Source organism: Corvus kubaryi, unplaced genomic scaffold (genome assembly GCF_017639235.1).
Source record: "Corvus kubaryi isolate FWS band 111438036 unplaced genomic scaffold, C.kubaryi_AGA036_p1.0 37398, whole genome shotgun sequence".
NCBI lineage: Eukaryota > Metazoa > Chordata > Aves > Passeriformes > Corvidae > Corvus > Corvus kubaryi.
This window is the reverse complement of record NW_024581137.1, coordinates 12,387,085-12,405,076: the sequence shown is the minus strand read 5'-3', so window position 1 is coordinate 12,405,076 and position 17,992 is coordinate 12,387,085. Positions and strand designations below refer to the sequence as shown.

Genomic DNA, 17,992 nt, shown 5'->3' with positions numbered 1-17,992 from the left:
AAGCATTCTGTGTGAAGAATGTCACCAAAAATCTGGGGGGAAAATGTCACATTCATAAATATTTTGCAATCAGAAAAATGGCAATTGCTTGGCTGTAAAAATCTAGAGATAGGAGCCATTTCCTTCCTCTGGTAAGGATATCTGAAAGTGTTTCCATGGAGCAAGCTGTATGTCATGCACACAGAGATAAGACTTCTGCCTGGTGCTTGGGGAGACTATGTGCATAACTATGGGGTTACACATGCTGCTGAAGGTACACAAGCAGAAATGCTTGCCAACTCCAAAAGTCCCAGAATAAGAGAAAACAAACATATGCTAGAACAAACAAATGCCTCTCTTCTCTACAGATTCCTTTCCAGGAAGTGAACCACCCTACAAATAAACCACAATTACCTTAACACCCATAACTGTCTTCTGGACGATGAAGAAAGCAAGAAAGTAGAACAAACTGGAATCGGGTTGGATCCATGTTCCCTACCTGCAACTAGTATTTAAAGGCGTCTTTTGGGTCATCCAAATTTCCTCAGGAACTAACACGCCTTATCAAACGTAATTAAAAAGTGAAGACTAGCTCTTTCAAACTGAAGTGAGAGATTTCAGGAGGTGTTTCAATTCTCCTCTTCTCCTCGTACACAGGAGTTCAGAAACACCGTGGGCCATAGCACAGTGAGCCCTCCTTAAAGGCTTTAGAGCACTGATTTCTTCCTTAATTCTACTGATCATCCACTGAAGCATTCACATAGCTTCAATAAGGCAGCACATAAAACCTGACATCCTAATTTGGAACATAAACCCCCACAAAATATTAAAAAGAGAGGGCTCTGTGAAGGGGTAACACCTGTCACTCAAACCTCAACACAGGATCAAGCCTTCAGGACTTATACTTAACTGAACACACAAAACTTTCCATTGTGGTTGGCTGTCCAGAGCCTTTGTGTAAAGAATGGGATCAACCTCTGCTTCTCCGGAAATTAATGGGAAGGTTGCATCTCAAACACTACAGATCATTTTCTCCCACTGCCTGTATTTGAGGTGATTACATCTTCTTGCTCTGCCACATGTCTCTGTTCCCGACAGCTCCTCAGACCTACTTCTTCTTCCTCCTCCTCTGGGCTTCTGGGAACTGCAGCACTCCTAACTAGCTTGCAATATACTGCTGCAAGCCCTTTATTAGAGGCACACATGGCCCCTGTTATGATGAAAAATGCTTCTTTTTAAGTGCTCACGTATACTGCTCTATCATCACTCGGTGATAGAGCCCACAAATCTTCAGCTTTGCCCTTCTACAGATTATGAAATAAAAGAGAAGAAAAAAACAAAACCATTCTCTACTAGTCATGAAGAGAACAACGGTGGGAACTGGCTTCAAGAACAATATATCCACAGATGGATCTCTACAAAAGAACAACACAGAGGCGTCTATCTGGGATTTTTTTGTTTATTTGTTTGGGGGTTTCAGCTATTTTTTTGTTGTTGCTGTTATTTCCAGGATGTATTTTAAATTATCATGGCTGTGATTGAATGCTCAGTTCTTGAAATGAGTGAAAATTCTCTTTTGGATGAGAAACATTTGCACAGAACACAGCTGAGACAAATGGTCACTGTCTCACACAGTCCAGGCAAAAAAATACCACACTAGGAAAGGGATTTCTGATACATTGTATTCTGCAATTATTCAGCTGAACAAATTAGTTCCCCCTACACATGCTTTGGAATTCAAAATCATTCCTCTCTTCCCAACACCTCATTTACTAACACTGCCTTTATGCTCATTCTTCTGAACTAAACTGCCTTGTTCTCAGCCAACAACTCTTTCAAATCCGTCCCCTTGCTCCTTCTGTCTTCCCTGGGAGAATCAACAAGCCCAGAGGCAACAATTTTAGCTCTTTCTTCACAATTTGGAGGCACTACCCAGTTGTTCCTGCACTTTAGAGGCATTTTTAGGGAAAGGACAGGACAGACAATACCTATTCTTATCACCTACTGCTAGGCAGTCAGGTAAGTAAAGGAGTTGTCCCCACTGATGGAGCATAGCAGGAACGCATGGCAAGCAGCTCTGAATCCTATTTACCATCTTCCAGCCTCAAGGCTTGTGACAAAGAACTGGCACCAATTAGAGCCAAGACCTGTCTCCTTCAGAGGCCCAAGTCCACCCTGTGGCACCTTGGCTTGCAGTTAGCCTACAGTTATTTCAAGGGCAATTGAGGCACACTTATTTTTTATAATTTTATAGACCTTGCTTTGGTGTCAAGTCAGTATTTTCTTCTGACTCTGTGCCCATGCTGCAATGAGTCTGGAAGTAAAAGAGCTCTTATTGATGGACCCAGCCCTAACAGGTGACCTGAAGTGACCGGCAGGGAGCTTCCAAGCCCACATGTAAAAGCACGTGGGTTTGCTGGCCGTGGGACGTGGCAGAGCATACTGCCAAGTCACAGCAAACTGCAAGCAAAAGCGCAACAAAAGGCTCATCTGCTTTCCTTCTATCCCTTGCTCTCATCCTCAGCTCCACCCTGAACTTGTCCCAGATGGATGTTTTGCCTCTAGTGGTAGCAGGGTTTGATCTGGGCTCTGCCCTATGAAACACTTTGTAAAATCCCGACTTTTAAAGTTGCCAATTCCTCAACAACAGAGGAACCCAAAAGGGGCCTTAAACGTGTTAAGTCAGATGCATTCAAGCTTCACACATCGTCCCCCACTGTAGTATGAAGGGCTGGCTAAGAGAGGTAACATGGGGACCACGGCAGCCTTTCCCCATGGCAGTCTCTCTCCCATTTAGCCCTGTGGCCCAAGCAAGCAATTCCCTGGTGATTTCTTTTCCCTTTCCCACCCATAGGGCTACTCACATGGCCATGCTGATCCAGCTCATTGTTGGTGAGTTTGACTTTTTCAAAGGACACCATCTGCTTCAGCAGTTGCTCTCCTGTGAATGGGGAGTCAGGGTGCACATACAACCTAAAAAAAACACAGAAAAAATGCCTGCTCATAAAAAAAATCTCACCTCTGGGCTTGTGTGTGGGTACCATCTCTGTATGAAATTAAAATGCACATATCATTCTGCTTTTGGGATATGCAGTGGTTTCACGGACATGGACTTCCTGAGAGCTTAGGATAATACAAATCTGCTGCTAGAACATGACACCGCCTCCCCGAAATTAATGAATTCCTGAAATAAAGCTATTAATGAAGGACAGTAAAGCAGATTACTTATTTAATTCACTGGAACATAACTGAGAATCCTGTGTCTGAGTGCTAGACTGCTCCTTAACCATCCCTATTATTTTATCCTGCTATCTAAAACGGAGACATTAACTAACATTTGCTGTTGTGTCTTTTCCCAAATGAAAAATTGATCATGTCTTTCCCCACAGCTGTACTAACAAGCACTTAAAATAACAATGACTACAGCTCCAAGAGAAAAAACATGGTGTCATTACAGAGATAATGGGGGAATGCAGATAAAAATGCATTTTTCTTTATATGTAACATTAAGCCGTGATAATGATTTTAACCTGCACTCGATCACACATTCGCTGTGGTGACGTCTGTTTATAAGAGGTTGAAGGCTGCAGTCCAGCACAGTGGTTTGACATGAAAAATTAGTTACAGCTCTGCTATTAACAATCCTACACTTGGGAAATTAAGCAGAAGAAAAGGAAGCAAGAAGACATGTAGATACAATGATGTATACATTATGACTACACTAATTACAAGTGCCATGCTATTTAAGAGCAATGATTTTATAGGAATAATGTATTGCTGAAAATTATTAACTCAAATGTTCTTTTGTGATGGCAAATTAAGAGTCAGACCAGACCTTCAGCTAGTGCAAACCAGCCCTGTTCTGCTTCTGTCTGCATTGGTTATCACTCACTGAGGGCCTGACTCTCATTTTGGGTGATGTCTTTGGCCACACAAATGACTTTCTTCCATTAGGTGGGTGGGGCAGCACTGAACTGCCAGGTTAGGAAGATAAACATTTGTCCTTGTTGTTGAGCTACGATTTTAGAATGGAAAAACCACTAAATGGTGGGGCGTAACTCTCCAATAGACCACACTGATCCCTAATCAAGGAATGCCCATACTAAAGACACTGGGGAGAACAGTCCTGTTGCTCAAAGAGGAAGGAGATTTGATCCTGCATTCTGTTTTTGCCAGCAGAATCCCCAAGACACAGTGAAGCTAAAGTGTTACCAGCACAGCTCACCTCAGATGTGCAGGATGTTTGCCTTACATTGATCCAAAGCACAGCGTGGCTGCTCTAGCTATGTCCATGGGAGGGATGCTGAGCCAGGATTCCTGTCACAATAAAATATTCCTAGCATGCAGGCGTCCTCACTGCTATAGACTCTGCTGATTGTACTGCAAAGCCCATAAAAAATGGTCGTGTATCTGAAAACCCAAGACCTGGAATCGTGTTATGTCAAAAGAATCTTAGCTCTCGTGAAAACTAACTTTGCCTTCCTCTAAAAAAACCTGAAAATTTCAAAATTTAGAGCCCTGAATTAGAGAAGGCAAGACAAAAAGAGTTCCTAACAGGCCCTGCAACTTTTCAGCCAGCCTTGTGATTTTTTTTTTTTGAGCCTGCCTCCTAATTTTGAATGTCTGGATAGCTAATAATGTTTACTGTGATCACAGAGTGTCAGACTCAGCACGGTTTGGCTAATTGGGTCCAAAAAGCCAAAGTATTTCAAATATGTGCTGGGAATGAGTAAAGACCTCCCTGTGCTGAAAAGCTGAGCACAATTGTTTTACACCATGGATAGTTAATGCTTGGCACTGCTTTAGAACTACCGAGTGCCTGTAAGCTGAGTGCTAACAGGAAAGTCACTGAAGGATGGGCACCAGAATATCACTTACTGAAATGCAACAATAGACCTTACTTTTTTACCCATTTGCTACACCCCATTGATCCCACTGCACCACAGGGTTCCACCTGGTGAGCTACACCTATTTCCCACACTTCTCCCACAACCTGAGCTTGCACACCTCAGGGAAGAGGGTTGAACACTTGACATAGTGATTTCTGAAGCAGAAGTTGTTGGGAAGACCATGAGTGTGCACAAGCAAACAGGTCGGCAAGATAAATTTGCACATTCCAGCACAGCACACAAGGCTCTCCCAGAAGTTTGCCTGGGATCTGCTGCCTAAGGCCAGCCAGATGCGAGGAGCTGCTCGCTTTGATTCATAAAGGATTGAGGAGCCATATTTGGGTGTGAATTTGCTCCACAGTACATAATGTTTAGTGATATATGCAAGGTTTGAGTACTGCTTCTTTCTTGTGTATTTTGGAATGCAGCACTGCACTCCCTCTATTTAGTTTAAACAGATGGTCTGGTCCCACAAGCCCCATGCATGCTACTTTTATTTACCATAATATTTCAAATAATTTGCAAAATATAATACCATTTAAAGATTTCCTGCCTAGAGCTCTCCATAAGTGTGTAAACACTATAACTTCATTAAACAAATTATTGTAGACAAATACAGTTTAAAAAAAAAAAAAGGGAGAAATTTTTGAGTGAAAGAAATGAGGCAAAAAGGGAAGAAGATCAAATAAAGGTACATGCTGAAACTTACTGATGTTTCACGCAGTCTTAATGTGGAAGACAAACACAAAATATCACATAGGAACTCTATACCCAGATAGCACTTAAGAAGATTTACAAAAGACTTTCTGAAAAGTATTTTTATTTAAGTGTTCGTTGCAACATAAACTTGTTCATTGCAACATAAACTTGCCTTCAACATTGACAGCAGGAAGACAAGGATAAAACTGGTTTTAATAGAAAGTTCCCTGAAGGGCTAATCTTTCAAACAGAATTGCAGAATACTTATTAATTTGAAAAAAACCAAAAGCCCAAAAAAACCCTACAAAACTGTCTTAGTGTTGAAAGTTTTTTTTAAAATGGAAAGAGCAAGCCATCGAACTGGTTCAATCCTGTAAAGTCTTACACCCAGGCACAATGCAACTCCTGAAAAATTCCTCTGATGTCACTGTGCCTGTGCAGATGCAGGCAATGGTGTGTGGGGAACAAGTACCTTGTTACCAGTGCCCAGACACTAAACACACATACACCTCTCACTGACACTCCTCAAGTAGGGAGAGCTAAAACCCTGTGTTTGGAGGACAAGAAATCATAACTTCATTAAGGGCTTCTGTTACTGGAGCAGGACCAAACTCGTTTCAAGATGGGAGGAGAACTATTTTTAATCTGTTCAAGCAAGACTGAGACCTCCCACCTCAAAAGATGCATTAATACTCTAGAAGAAGCACTGGTAATGCAAACATTGGCACGCTGAACCTCTTGACATCCTTTTTCTCACCGAAGAGAAGTATAAGGAGGACAACGTGCATAAATGTATCTGTAAGTACCATCCACACAAAGAAGCAGCTATCTCTGCCTGTGCTCTGATCAACAGTCTGTTTAACTATGCATCCTGAAAATAAAGCAGGAAAGGTGTACGTTTACACATGAGGGCAAAGCATCCTGAAAATGGAACAGCACAGATACACTTTTGCACATAGGGGGGCTGATCTGTTGAGGACTCCTGAACGTTACCACAATACAATAACAACTATTAAACTTCAAGAAGGTTTTATCCAACACTCGGCAGAGCAGTTGCTAATTATTCCAATCTCTTGTCTTATGTTCTAGTATTTCCTTGTTGAATGAGTCTATGCCAGAGAGAGTGTGAATTAGTAATCTATTTAAAGGTATCCCAAAAGGGGCGTGAACAGAAAAATAAGAAGGGGGAAACCCTGCCTTAAAATTGTTTCTGTTCTTCTGTTATTTCTTCTTTTGATGCTGACTCCTTTGGAGCAGGATCTGTGTTTTTTCTTTGGGTTTTGATCAGTGCCCATTACAATACGTCAAATGAAGCCCTCAGACATTTACCACACTACAAGAAGGAGTTTTTGGCCACGAAAACAAAGCAGACATAACTCCTAGGTTGCTGTCTTTAATCACAGCTTCTTCTCTGCCTGCGCTTTTTGTTTATTTACTTCCCTGAACAGCCTTCCAGAGATCACCAGTCACCAAGATTTCAGTTCAACACTTTATATAAGGAAATCGTGCACTGTTTGGTGCCTATACTCACACACCAAAAAAATTTGTTTCCATTTCTTGCGTTTCACTTATAATTTCTGCCTCTGTAATAAGCAAGTTCTTAACCCCAGGCTAAGCCACGGAGCAGATCTGTGTTCCTGCACAGAGCCCTCCACAAAAAGTTTCTTTGAAGCCAGAGAGGCATCCGCGTTATTTCCCTATCTCCGGCTCTGACTCAGCAAAGCCTTTCGACATGTGCTGCAGTCTTACTGGACTTGGGGACTGAAGTAGGTACAGAAGTGCTGGGCTGAATACGATGAAGTGTGGGTCTCCTCTGAAGTGCCCTCCCACTGCACAGCCCAGCGCTGCAGCCTCAGCTGCCCAGTGCTTAAAGGAATCAGTCAGTAATTATATTAATAGAATTACTTTAGCAATTAAACTTCTAAAGCATTTGTTTCTGTGTAGGAAAGGGAATTTATTTTACAGAGGGTTTTTTTTTTCCTGATGTATCAGAATATGTCATGATTTCTTAACGAAAAAGAAAGTAACTATGCCGTGGAACTGATGTGTACTTTGCCTGCTGTCTAAGAGATGATTAAAATCAAGAATAAAATCACTGGTTAGCAAATGTTGGATATGTTACAGAAATAATATCATTTCAAGCCTAAACAGCAATGAACTGCAATTTATTTCTACTTTGGCTTGGCTGGTGGTGCCTGGATTGCTTTAAATTATGAGGTCAAATATTGGGGGGGCAAATCCAAGGGACAAATCTTTTTTTTTTTTAAAGCTTTCTTATCTGAGTCATGACAAACTTCATTAAAAAAAAATTAAAACAAACAATATGTATAAAAGAACTCTTAACCAAATTCTACATGTCTTGGAATATTCAGTATAAATCAAACCTCAGGCAGAGATCTGAGGCCAAATTCTGCAGCACAAAATTTGTAATCAGAGTTTTGTAACCAATTTTGTTGAGCATGGACTCAAAATTTTAGAGCACTGTCTGCAAACAAAATGGAAAGATTAATACAAGGTATTTCTTGAAGAAAAAAAAAGTAAAGAGAAATAAAAGACCAGCAATAAAATCTACAAACCTTGCAGGGAGAGGAGGGTCAGCTTTTCCAGCCACTAACCAGGAAGACCTGTGGTAGGCATATCTATATCTTTTATTGTCCACAGGAACTATATCCATTAACACAATATACTTGGCCTCAGGATCCACTCCCGAGAAGGAAACCCTGATCGTAGGAAACATTCTCCTGAAATAAAGGCAAATCAGAAAATAAATATTTGGGCAGAGAACAGAAATAAGAGAGCTTCTGAAAGGCTGCTAAAAGTAACAATTATATTTAAATCCCCTGAAAAAACTTAAAGCATCTATTGATTTTGCCTCCACATGATGGAAGTTAAATCTTGTGTCTCTCTAATAAGGAGACAAAAAGCAGCTTGAAATCGAAACGATATTTGGGAAGCAAAAAGAAAAATATGGTAAAGGTGAAAAAGTAAAGGAGAAATATACTATTTGCCTGTTAGTTAAAAGTACACAATGATTTCAGAAGATAGTTATAGCTAAGGTACATAAATCTTTAGAAACTTGGATTTTCTTTTAATTATTTATTTTTTACGGGACCCATACTACTGTAAGGGAAGTATTCCAGAAATTATTTTGGTCATTATTCTCCCATATGTTAGATGAGTGTTTTCTTAAGCCTGCTCACAATATTTTTGAATGAAATTTTCAAAACTAGAAACTTTCTTTTCTGTACTAAACTTTTGACAAAACACAATTTTAAAGTGTAAGGTTATCCTGTGGACCAGAAAAAAAAGTTAAATAATTTTTAACAGGTTATAATTTTGAACTTTAAAGTGCATGTTTTATACCTACTTTTTTTAAAAAAAACAAAACAAAACAAAACCATATACCGATAGAACTAACCAGTTAGGGAAAAAAAATAAAAAATCGTCTGGGAACGACATTAGTAAAAAGTAACTTTGGGGATTGAAAAACCCGAAAAGACATTTGGCTCCTCCGGACTGCATTTTACTGACCCAAACCCCAAAAGCTTTACTGAAGAAACGGCATGGTTTGAGGTGACAAGAAAGCTTGGAATTCTTTTGCGCATTTTTGCAACCGAGAGAAAAGAACCAACCAAACCAAGCTCTGACTTAATCATTCTCCCACGACCCCGCGTTCCCCGTGGTCTGTACCAACCTAGCCCCTCGAAATCACTGCGGGATTTTAGTCGCAGACCTGACTATTAGGGAAACGACACTTCTACCCTGCCGCCAGGACGCCCCGGATGGATTTCAGCCGGCCCCGCTGCAGCGCCCCGCGCCCCGCTGCCGCCCCGGGCCGCCTCTCCCTCTGCCCCGGCGGAGCTCCGCGCCCCGCTCCGCGCAGCGCCGGGCTGGGCCCGCCGAGGGGCTGCGGCAATTATGGGGCTTCACCCTCCTCTTCCTCCCCTTAACCCAGCCGTGCTGTTCTCCCGTTACAAAAAACTGCGGGGTTTCGGTAATTTTGTCTTTTTTCCCCCCTGTCCAAAGCCACTTTTCGAAAGATGCCCAGGGGGAAGACCCGGGGCTGCCCAGCCTTACCTCCCGGATTTCGTGATGATCATCTCGGTACCCAGTTCATGAAACTTGTCCCAGAGCTCCTTGGTCTCCAGGCTGCAGGAGATTTTGGCCATCTCCTCGCTGGGGATGATGGGAGTGGTGGGGATGAGGGGCTCGGTGCACAGGGAAGAAGGGCTGCTGCTAAAGTCCCCGTGAGGGTCCAGGCTGGATAAATCACTCAAAGGCTGGGCGCAAGAGGATTTCTCAACGAATTGTTCTGCAGGGTTTGAGGAAAAAGAGAGAGGGAGAGAGAAAAAGAGAAAGAGACACAGAGGATTCAGCTAGGACAACGCGACCACCGATACGAGCTATTTTAAAAACTAAATATCTATAAAAAAGGCATTTTTCGTTCGACTGCCGCCGCTCTGCCCCAGCACACCCGCAGACCCGGCTGATTTCTTAGGCATCCGCTCATCATTTGAGGGCAGCGGTGGTGATTTTCGGAGATGAGCTCCGGGAAGAGCACGGTGCGGATCCACTCCGCGGGGCACGGCGGGGCAGAGCCAGCCCTGCGCGCTGCCCCCGCCGCTAACCGAGGGGTTCCACGAAAAGGTCACTAATTCTCATTAAAACGGGAGCGTTGGGCGCCGAGGGGCTGCTGAGGGCCAGGGTCACGCTGGGGGAGCACGGGAGGCTGCTCCTGGACTGCACCGCTGACAGAGAGCGCAACACAGAAGGAGCCCGAGCGCGGCCGCGCAGGCTCCGCGCGGAAGAGAACCCCAAATACCAATTAAACAGCGGGCACGGGCTCGCCCTCCCGGAAAGCTGGGTCTGCCTTTCTCCCTGGCGGTTTGCTGACACTGAACACGCTCCTTTGGAGAAACTGTCTCCAGGGGAGCTGCGTGCGGCCGCGCAGCCTACGCGGGTGCAGTAGCTGCTGCCGACGCTGGCCGCCCGCCGCGCCTGGCTTCCGCCGGCGCTGCCGCCCACCCCCGCCCGCCCCGGGAGGCTTCGGGCGCTTCAGCAGCTCCGTTGGGAGTTTCCGCCAGAGGCGAGGCCAGGAGGGAGCAGGGCTGCGAAGGCTCTGCCCCGGCTCCGCGATGCGGCACCGGGATACGGCGACGGATCCGCCGCTCGGCGCCAAAGAACAGGAGAAGCACGAACGCGCCCTGCCCCTCCAGGGAAAGGTTTTGCCTAAAGCTCCAGTTAATAAAAACCGAGTTACAGGCAGTCGTTTCCCTTCGATTTTTAGTTGAACGACATGCGGGAAGGGGTTAAAAAAATTTTGAAAAGGCAAATTAAATAAGCGTTTTCAGAAAAAAACCCAACCAAACAAAGAACAACTCCACTAACACTAACTTTAACACCGACCCATGTAAATATGCCGATCGGGAATACTACAACATTCTCGGCCTACATTAGCGCCCAGACTAAAAACTGAAGTTCACAAGGAATCCCTAGACTATGTGAAATCTTTTGAGACAGTTGATTAGGTGGAGCAGACGCTGAGGGAGCTGCCTTTGCTAAATTCTTTTAAGATTGAGTGTAATCCTGTTCATTGGCGCCCTGAAAGATTAACACATATTTTGTAGTTTTCTGCGAACTCCTGGATACACGCAAGGATGACAAACCGCAGAAACTTGGGGGGCCGAGGGGGAGGAGGCGAAGATGTTAATGTCTTTTAAAAGCTTTCAGGATTCTGAATCGAGGCAACCGAATAGAAGCGAAATCGCTTACCCGAAAATCGCGAGCACTTAAACTCCTCCCGGTCTATGTAGAGCAAAACAGCATGTATGAGCCTACATCGAGGAGCTGTGAAAGGATTTTCAGGTCTACGCACAAGTTTTACTACCCTTGTAAGCCTAGGCACGATAACGGAGAGTCTCTTAATTGACTTCAGAACCAGGGTGGATTTGCAATAAATATTTAAGAGATTCATTTCATATCAGCGAAGAGAAATGGAACTACCTTAGAGTGTGGGATTATTCTACAAATGGCGAATCTGGATAAATAAGAGGCGTAACTGAAACTGGAGGAATTTAGGAAACTCTTTATGCTATAAACAGCCTCGCCTAAAAACGGCGATAGGTGATGAAGGCGCTCAATCTTCAAGCTTAGGTGGTGCTGCTTTTCCCTCCGCAGGGAAAACCTTCGGGCAGGGGGGACGCGCCGCTTCCCCGGCCGGCTGCCGGAGCACCGAGAAGAGTGAGCCAGTGCGGCCAGGGCCAGACGGACGGACGGGAGCTCCGCACCCCACGGACACCGGCGGTCACCCCCATCCCCACTCACCCAAAGGCTTGATGGTGCTCTCGGGGGACTCCTTGTCCTTGGAACTGCCGCTCGACATGAGGGCGGCAATGGAGAAGGCGTTGGCCCGGGAGGAGAGCTGCGGCTTAGGGGGCGGCGTGTACTCCATGGCCACTGTGCGGGGAAGCGGCGCGGCTCGGTGCGGCGCTGCCCGGACGGGGCGGGCGGGAGGGAGGGAGGACCGGCCGGGGGTGGCGGACCGGGATACCGGGAGCACTCTGCTCCCGGCGCCGCGAGCTCCCCCGCCTTAACGCGGGGCCGCGGAGATCCTATCGGCCGGCGGCCAATCGGCGCCGGGACACGTCAAGGGCCCCGGCCCGGCCCGGCCCGGCCGCGGGGGAGGGGGCGGAGGCGGGCGGCAGCGGCAGCGGCAGCGGCAGCGGCAGCAGCAGCAGCAGCAGCAGCAGTAGTAGGAGGAGGAGGAGGAGGGACGGACGGGAGGGAGGGAGGGAGGGGAGAGGAGGGGAGGGGAAGGGAAGGGAAGGGAGGGGAGGGGAGGGGAGGGGAGGGGAGGGCAGGGCAGGGCAGGGCAGGGCTCGGCAGGGCTCTGGCCGCCCGCGAGGTGGGGAGGGGGCGGCCGGCCCTCGGGACGGCTCCCCGGAGCCTCTCCCCTTTTGGGCACCCCAGCCCCACTCCCCGCCGGGGCCCCGGCTGCGGTTCGGGGTGCGCCCTCCGCTCCTCTGAGCCCTGGGGGCGGGAAGGAGGGGGCAGGCCCCGCGGCCGGGGATGCTCCCGGGAAGGTCCCCAGGCTATTCGCTTTGCCGAGACAAGAAACGGCGGAGAGGCGCTTGAAAGGATGAAACGTAACTGTGGATTTTTCTGGTGCGTGCGTGTGAGTGTTAATTTTCTCTTCTACATTCAAATGTTGAAAGACCTCAGCTTTCAAAGCAGCCGTTTTCGTCGTTGTGTGCTTTCCGCTGGGACAGAATGTTCCTTAAGGCTCATCGTGCCCTTGGTTTTCCTGCACCGAATCCCAAATATTGTCATCCCGGTGAGATGTACTCGCCCCCACCGACTCCAGGGGAGACCCTTGCAGCATTCCCCTTTTAGCCAAACCAGCGCGTGGGCCGCTGATCGCACAGTTTTCTTCAACTCCATTTCATCGGCTGCGCCGAAATAGATGGTATTGATCAAGCACATAAGACAGAGAAAGTCGGGACGGGCTGATGGTACCAACGAGCAGATTATTCCAAGGTAGTGATTTAAGTAAGTTGCTCACCAGTATTCTTTCACACGTATAATAGAAACATACTCTCATGAATAAATAAATAAAGAAAAGCGGTGCGTTTAATTCCTTTAAATAAAAATATTACTGAAAATATTTACTCGCTAGAACGATTCACAAGAGGACATGCAACTTGGTCACTGAAGTTCCACCTTTTAAACCTAGAACAGAATCCAAGAACTTTTAGTATGCACGCTTGTGCCAAGAGCCATACATAGCCGGTGTCTCTCCGTTCCTGCTGCACTTAATTAATTAATATGGAGAAACAATTATTCGGGTCACCCTTCACAGCCAGTGGAGTGGGGAAGACGAAACAGTGCTTTATCACTTTGAGTTCAGCGGGAACCAACTGCAGTTTGCCTTTTTATTACCTGAATTTTGCCAATAGATAGAATACATGCCACAAACGGGACGTGCATATTTAGAAGCACCTGAAGCGTCTGGCAGAGGATTCTGGCGTCGCCCGCAGCAGTCTGGGGGCCCAGTCTAGCCTCAGGCATTAGCGGGAGGAGAGGGGCGAAAGGGGAGAGCCCGGCCAGTGCCGCGGCCGGCGAGCCGGGAGGGCCAGCTCACGAAGCATCGCCTCTTGCTTGACACAGGGAACCAGAGACGAGCGGTTCTGCCGACATCAATCTTAAGCAAACAAACAAAAAGTCCCTCCAACAGTTTACCACTTTATCCCGAGGGACATCCCGCCAAGTACGGGTCCGACTTCCCTGTGGGACAGCCCTGCTGCTGGGACCCCTCCCGGCGTGCGAGGGGCGGCGGGACGGGGGTCCCGAGCTCCCGGCCCTGCGCTCCCTTGGCTCTACCTGAAAAGCAGGGTTCGGCCTGCCTGAAAAGAAAGACAAAGGAGGGTACAAACAGCCGGGGAAATTATTCTATTCACCGTTCCTCTGGTGACGAGGCTGCCTAAGTCTCCTTTGGTTTCCTACCTACTGTATGCGCCGGGCAAATAAGGATAATAAAACCCACGAGCTCTCGTCAAAGTAACAGCACAGATCCTACTGGGGGAAAAAAAAAAAAACGCCCAAACAAAAAACAATCTCTCTTTTTCCCTTGCTTATTTCTGTCCCCCAGCAGTGAGGGTAACATACCTGTGCCTAGCAGGGGCTGCTCCCAGTCCATCGGGGCTGAGGGGAGAGGGGTGGCGGGTGGCCGTGGACATTTCAGTGCGTCCGTCTGGGAAACACCGGCTCAGCCGCGGCAGCTGAGGAGCTCCGGACTGATTTCTGCTCTCCCTTGCCACGGGATTTCCAGTCCCGCGCGGCGCCCGGTCATTGCCTTGGCCCGGGGGAGGAGGACTCGGCCGCAGCGGGGGGAAGCCCTGCGCAGTGAAAGGGGCACGGCGCACCCGGGCGCGGAGACGAGCGGAGCGGCGGGCGAGGGGGAACCGAGGCCACGGCGCGGTCGTGGAGCTGGGACGGGGCTGCCGGTCACCTCCGGGCAGTGGGTTGCCCCTCTGGGAGAGGAACTGGCCTTGGGGGCTTGCGGGTCTCGTACCTTGGAGGTAAAAAAACCGGGGTGGAAAGAAACCAGAAGCTTCGTTTTATTTTATTTTAAACGGGTCCGTCCACACGAGATGGCTTTTCTTTTGCTTGGTTAAGTCATGCAATTTTTCGCTCTATCCCACGAGAATCTATATTTTTTTAGGTTTTTTTTTTTCCCCTCGCTCCGCCTCTGATAAGGAAATGAGCCTTGTCTAGACGTCCAGAGCACCCCCCTCCTTCCCCGTGGGCAGGGAATGGGTCTCATCTCCGGCCGCCTAATTCTCGCTACGGCTCTCTCCCCCACCGGGGCCGGACTGGGGAGACACAGGGATCAGGGAACCCGAGTGCGGAAAGGGAGAGAGCCCGGCTCCCCTGGGCTGCTTTGCCGTCCCTGCCCATGGCCCTCTCCGGCGACGGGACGGCTTCCAGAGACCAGGGGGTGGCAGGGGAACATACCACCACCACAGTGCTCTTGATGCTTCTCTGCTTTCCCAACCAAGTGGATGTATTTAATAACGTCCGCGCGCTCTTCCCAGGGGATGCGAACCGGAGCTGCCAGTCCCCGCCGCACCCAGGCACAGAGCGGCTGTCACCACTGTACCGACCCCCTCCCGAGAGCAGAGTTACTGACCCTGCTGCTCCCCAACAGGGCGGTTGCCTCGTTTGAACCCGTTTCAATTAAATCCTTCGTTATTGTTTATCCGTTTATGAAGAACACGCAATCTACACTGCAGTTTGTTTTTAATCTAGCAAATCCATGTGTTTGTCGCGGGTGTCAGCCTGCTGTGGCAGAGACATTTCATTAGGCTTCATTATTCTTGTAAAGTACTTTTTTCTCCCCTTCCTTGGTCTAAAAAGCTCCTTACTCTCTTGTACGCCAGCAAAAAACAGCGTGTGGTAATCGCTGCACACCTCGTCGCGTTCGTTTGGTTCCCAGCTTTAATCAGGATTAGGGCTCAGTTTCGCCGCCAGGTTTCAAACAGGGAGCTTGCGGCCCCCCTCCAAAACCCCTCTCTGATCCCTGAAAAGCCAAGGAGTAAACCCGATTCCGTGAAAACCATGAGAACCACTTCTTCCCGGCCCTTTCCTCACCAAGACAAAATCGCGACGGCAACGACACACGAGGGACAAAAATCCCGCACAAACCCGCCGGGCAACCTAGGGTCCAGAGGGATGGTTTCAGGTGAGCCTTCGCTTGTGTGACAAGAGCTCCGACGCTGCGCGTTTCTGCGCGGCCGCGCAGGGCCGCTGGGGGGGGGGGGGGGGGGGGGGGGGGGGGGGGGGGGGGCGCAGACCGGGGGGGGAGCCGCGCTCAGGTTTTAAGCAACTCTTTCGCGTAGTGATGGGGGGCCGTCACCCTTTCTCTCTCTTTTTTTTTTTATTCTCGCAAAAGCCCCCACGCCACACACTTCTCGCCGCAGAGACAAACCTGGGCTGTGGTACCCGTGGGGCTGCCCCCCCGGAAATGGGCCCGGCACCGAGCCGAGCTGGCACCCGCTCTTCTCCCGGCTGTCCCTTGGGATAATCTGACATTTGCATCCCATCCCTCCTCCTCCGTTACTTCCCCGTGTCCCCTCCGGATCCGTCGCCTGTGCGGAGAGCAAGATCACCTTTCCCTTTAATTAGGAACCTATAGGTGAGGGGTGCTGCTGCCGAAACCCTCCCTGCCGCCGTCCCACCCTGACCGCGGCTGGCCTGGTGCTGCCCGGAATCTGTGTCTGACCCTCCAGCCCACACCCCCTCTCCAAGGTAACCTACAGCACTGCTTTGGGATCGAGCTTACTCCTGCCTCGGGAGGGAAGAGTTAAAATTTTTTACTCTTTCTTATTTTTCACCCTTGTAGATGAAAACAGTTTCTCCAGTAAAAAGAATGGTGTTTATTCGCTCGGGCGGAGTCTCAGGATCGCCCGTTCGTGCCTTGCGAGCGCACCGCTACTTTACAAAACGACGGCTACAGCACTACCCGGCTCCGGCTTGGGCTCTGCTCCTCTGCAACCTCACGCGATTATCAGCCCGGCTTTCAGGAGCTTTTTTCTCCTCCGCTGCACATAATTCTATTGGTCTGTCCGCCGGATTCCTCCTCTCTTTGCGCTCCCCGATTTCGGAGCAGCCCCCGCTCCCAGTGCTCTTGCTGCGGCAGGGACATCGCTCCACTGCCGCCGCTCCACGCTCTCCCCTTCACGGAAAGAGCCGCGCCAGCAAGGCAGAAGCCCACGTACCCGAGATCCAATTTCACAACAAAAACATCTCAATGTCACCTACGGCGAGAAGGTGGCTTATTGGAGCAAAATGCGAGGCATTTTAAACCCATTAGGCATCTCCCAGATGCAAATCCAATGGTGGAAAGAGAAAGGCTCTATTAAGACCCGAGGGCTGACAATTAGATTATAGTCCAATTGCCAGTGGATAATGTGCTAAAAGCTTTCCCATTTAGTGTAACTCCTCGCTGAAAATTATTCACACTTTGCAGGCTGCCGCGCTCCTGAACGGGAGACGTCTTTGTCCGCGTAGAGCGCGAACAGCCGGGCATAACTCGACACAGACACACGGACAGATGCACACGCAGGAGGTCTCGCAGCCAGGAGGATCACTGAGCACATCCTTCCCGATCCAGAGCCGTGTGGCAAATCTGTTCGTGGTACAAGCTGACGAGCGCACGCACCGCCGCTACAAAGGTGCCAGGACAAGTGCCCCATGGGCGCACAGGCACCTCTTCCAATGTGCCATACTGTGTGTATTTAGCATGGTTTGTGTAGAGCATAGCTTGGAAGATCATCGAGTTCTCAAGCACACATTGGCGCGTCAGCTGCACACAATTAGACTTTAATGTTCCTTCATGTGCAGAAAATACACTATTTTCCGTATAAACCTAAAGTTTGTATTTAATGACAGGGATGACATTTTCATTAAAAATAAATATCTGAGTTTGGGTACTCCACAGATTATTTCTTTCAGTTTAAAACCGTCACTAAAAGCTGATGAAATTTTCACTAAAGGCTTGAACTCCCAACTCTCTGCGGCTATAATTTGAAGTACCACCAAGCAGTACATGAGTTCGGATGTGATCATTTAATTCCAGTATTGCAAAATCTTTGTCATGGGGTGAGGGGCTTTGCAGCCGCCGATGCCGTGCCTGCCCGGAGGGCGTGGGGACTATTAGCCTCCCTCCCCGCGGCGCGGACAGGCTTCTGCACCCCTAGGGAAGACGATGCTCTACGGCGGCCGGCCAGCATTACGTCCTGCCCCAGGGGAGTCTGCCCTGGACCGGAGGGCGGTGGAGGACAAGGTTGGGTTCCCCATAGCAGGATGGGGTAGGCAGAGGCAGCCAGGGCCTTCCTGACTATTCACTGAGGGAATCTCTGCCCCCC

At 48.5% G+C, this 17,992-nt stretch overlaps 1 protein-coding gene and 1 long non-coding RNA gene across 3 annotated transcripts in view; one reads left to right on the top strand and one right to left on the bottom strand.

The window, feature by feature from the left end:
* TBX20 (T-box transcription factor 20) overlaps positions 1-14,354 on the bottom strand; it is a 42,270-nt gene extending 27,916 nt beyond the window's left edge. Inside the window, exons 1-4 of one of the 2 annotated variants that reach the window (XM_042043930.1) lie at positions 14,232-14,354; positions 9,645-9,879; positions 8,144-8,308; positions 2,844-2,952 (exon numbers count right to left, since the gene is read on the bottom strand). In XM_042043930.1, the coding sequence (XP_041899864.1) occupies positions 2,844-2,952; positions 8,144-8,308; positions 9,645-9,879; positions 14,232-14,262 (540 nt within the window). In that variant the 5' untranslated portion in view covers positions 14,263-14,354. Of the gene's footprint in view, positions 1-2,843; positions 2,953-8,143; positions 8,309-9,644; positions 9,880-11,891; positions 12,220-14,231 lie in introns of those variants that run through there. The other variant, XM_042043929.1, reaches the window with a different exon arrangement.
* Positions 14,355-14,674: 320 nt separating this feature from the next.
* On the top strand, positions 14,675-17,548 carry LOC121671696. The gene is made up of 3 exons (XR_006018579.1): positions 14,675-15,807; positions 16,018-16,373; positions 16,468-17,548. It is a non-coding gene; the product is annotated as an uncharacterized LOC121671696 (long non-coding RNA).
* Positions 17,549-17,992: the final 444 nt, after the last annotated feature.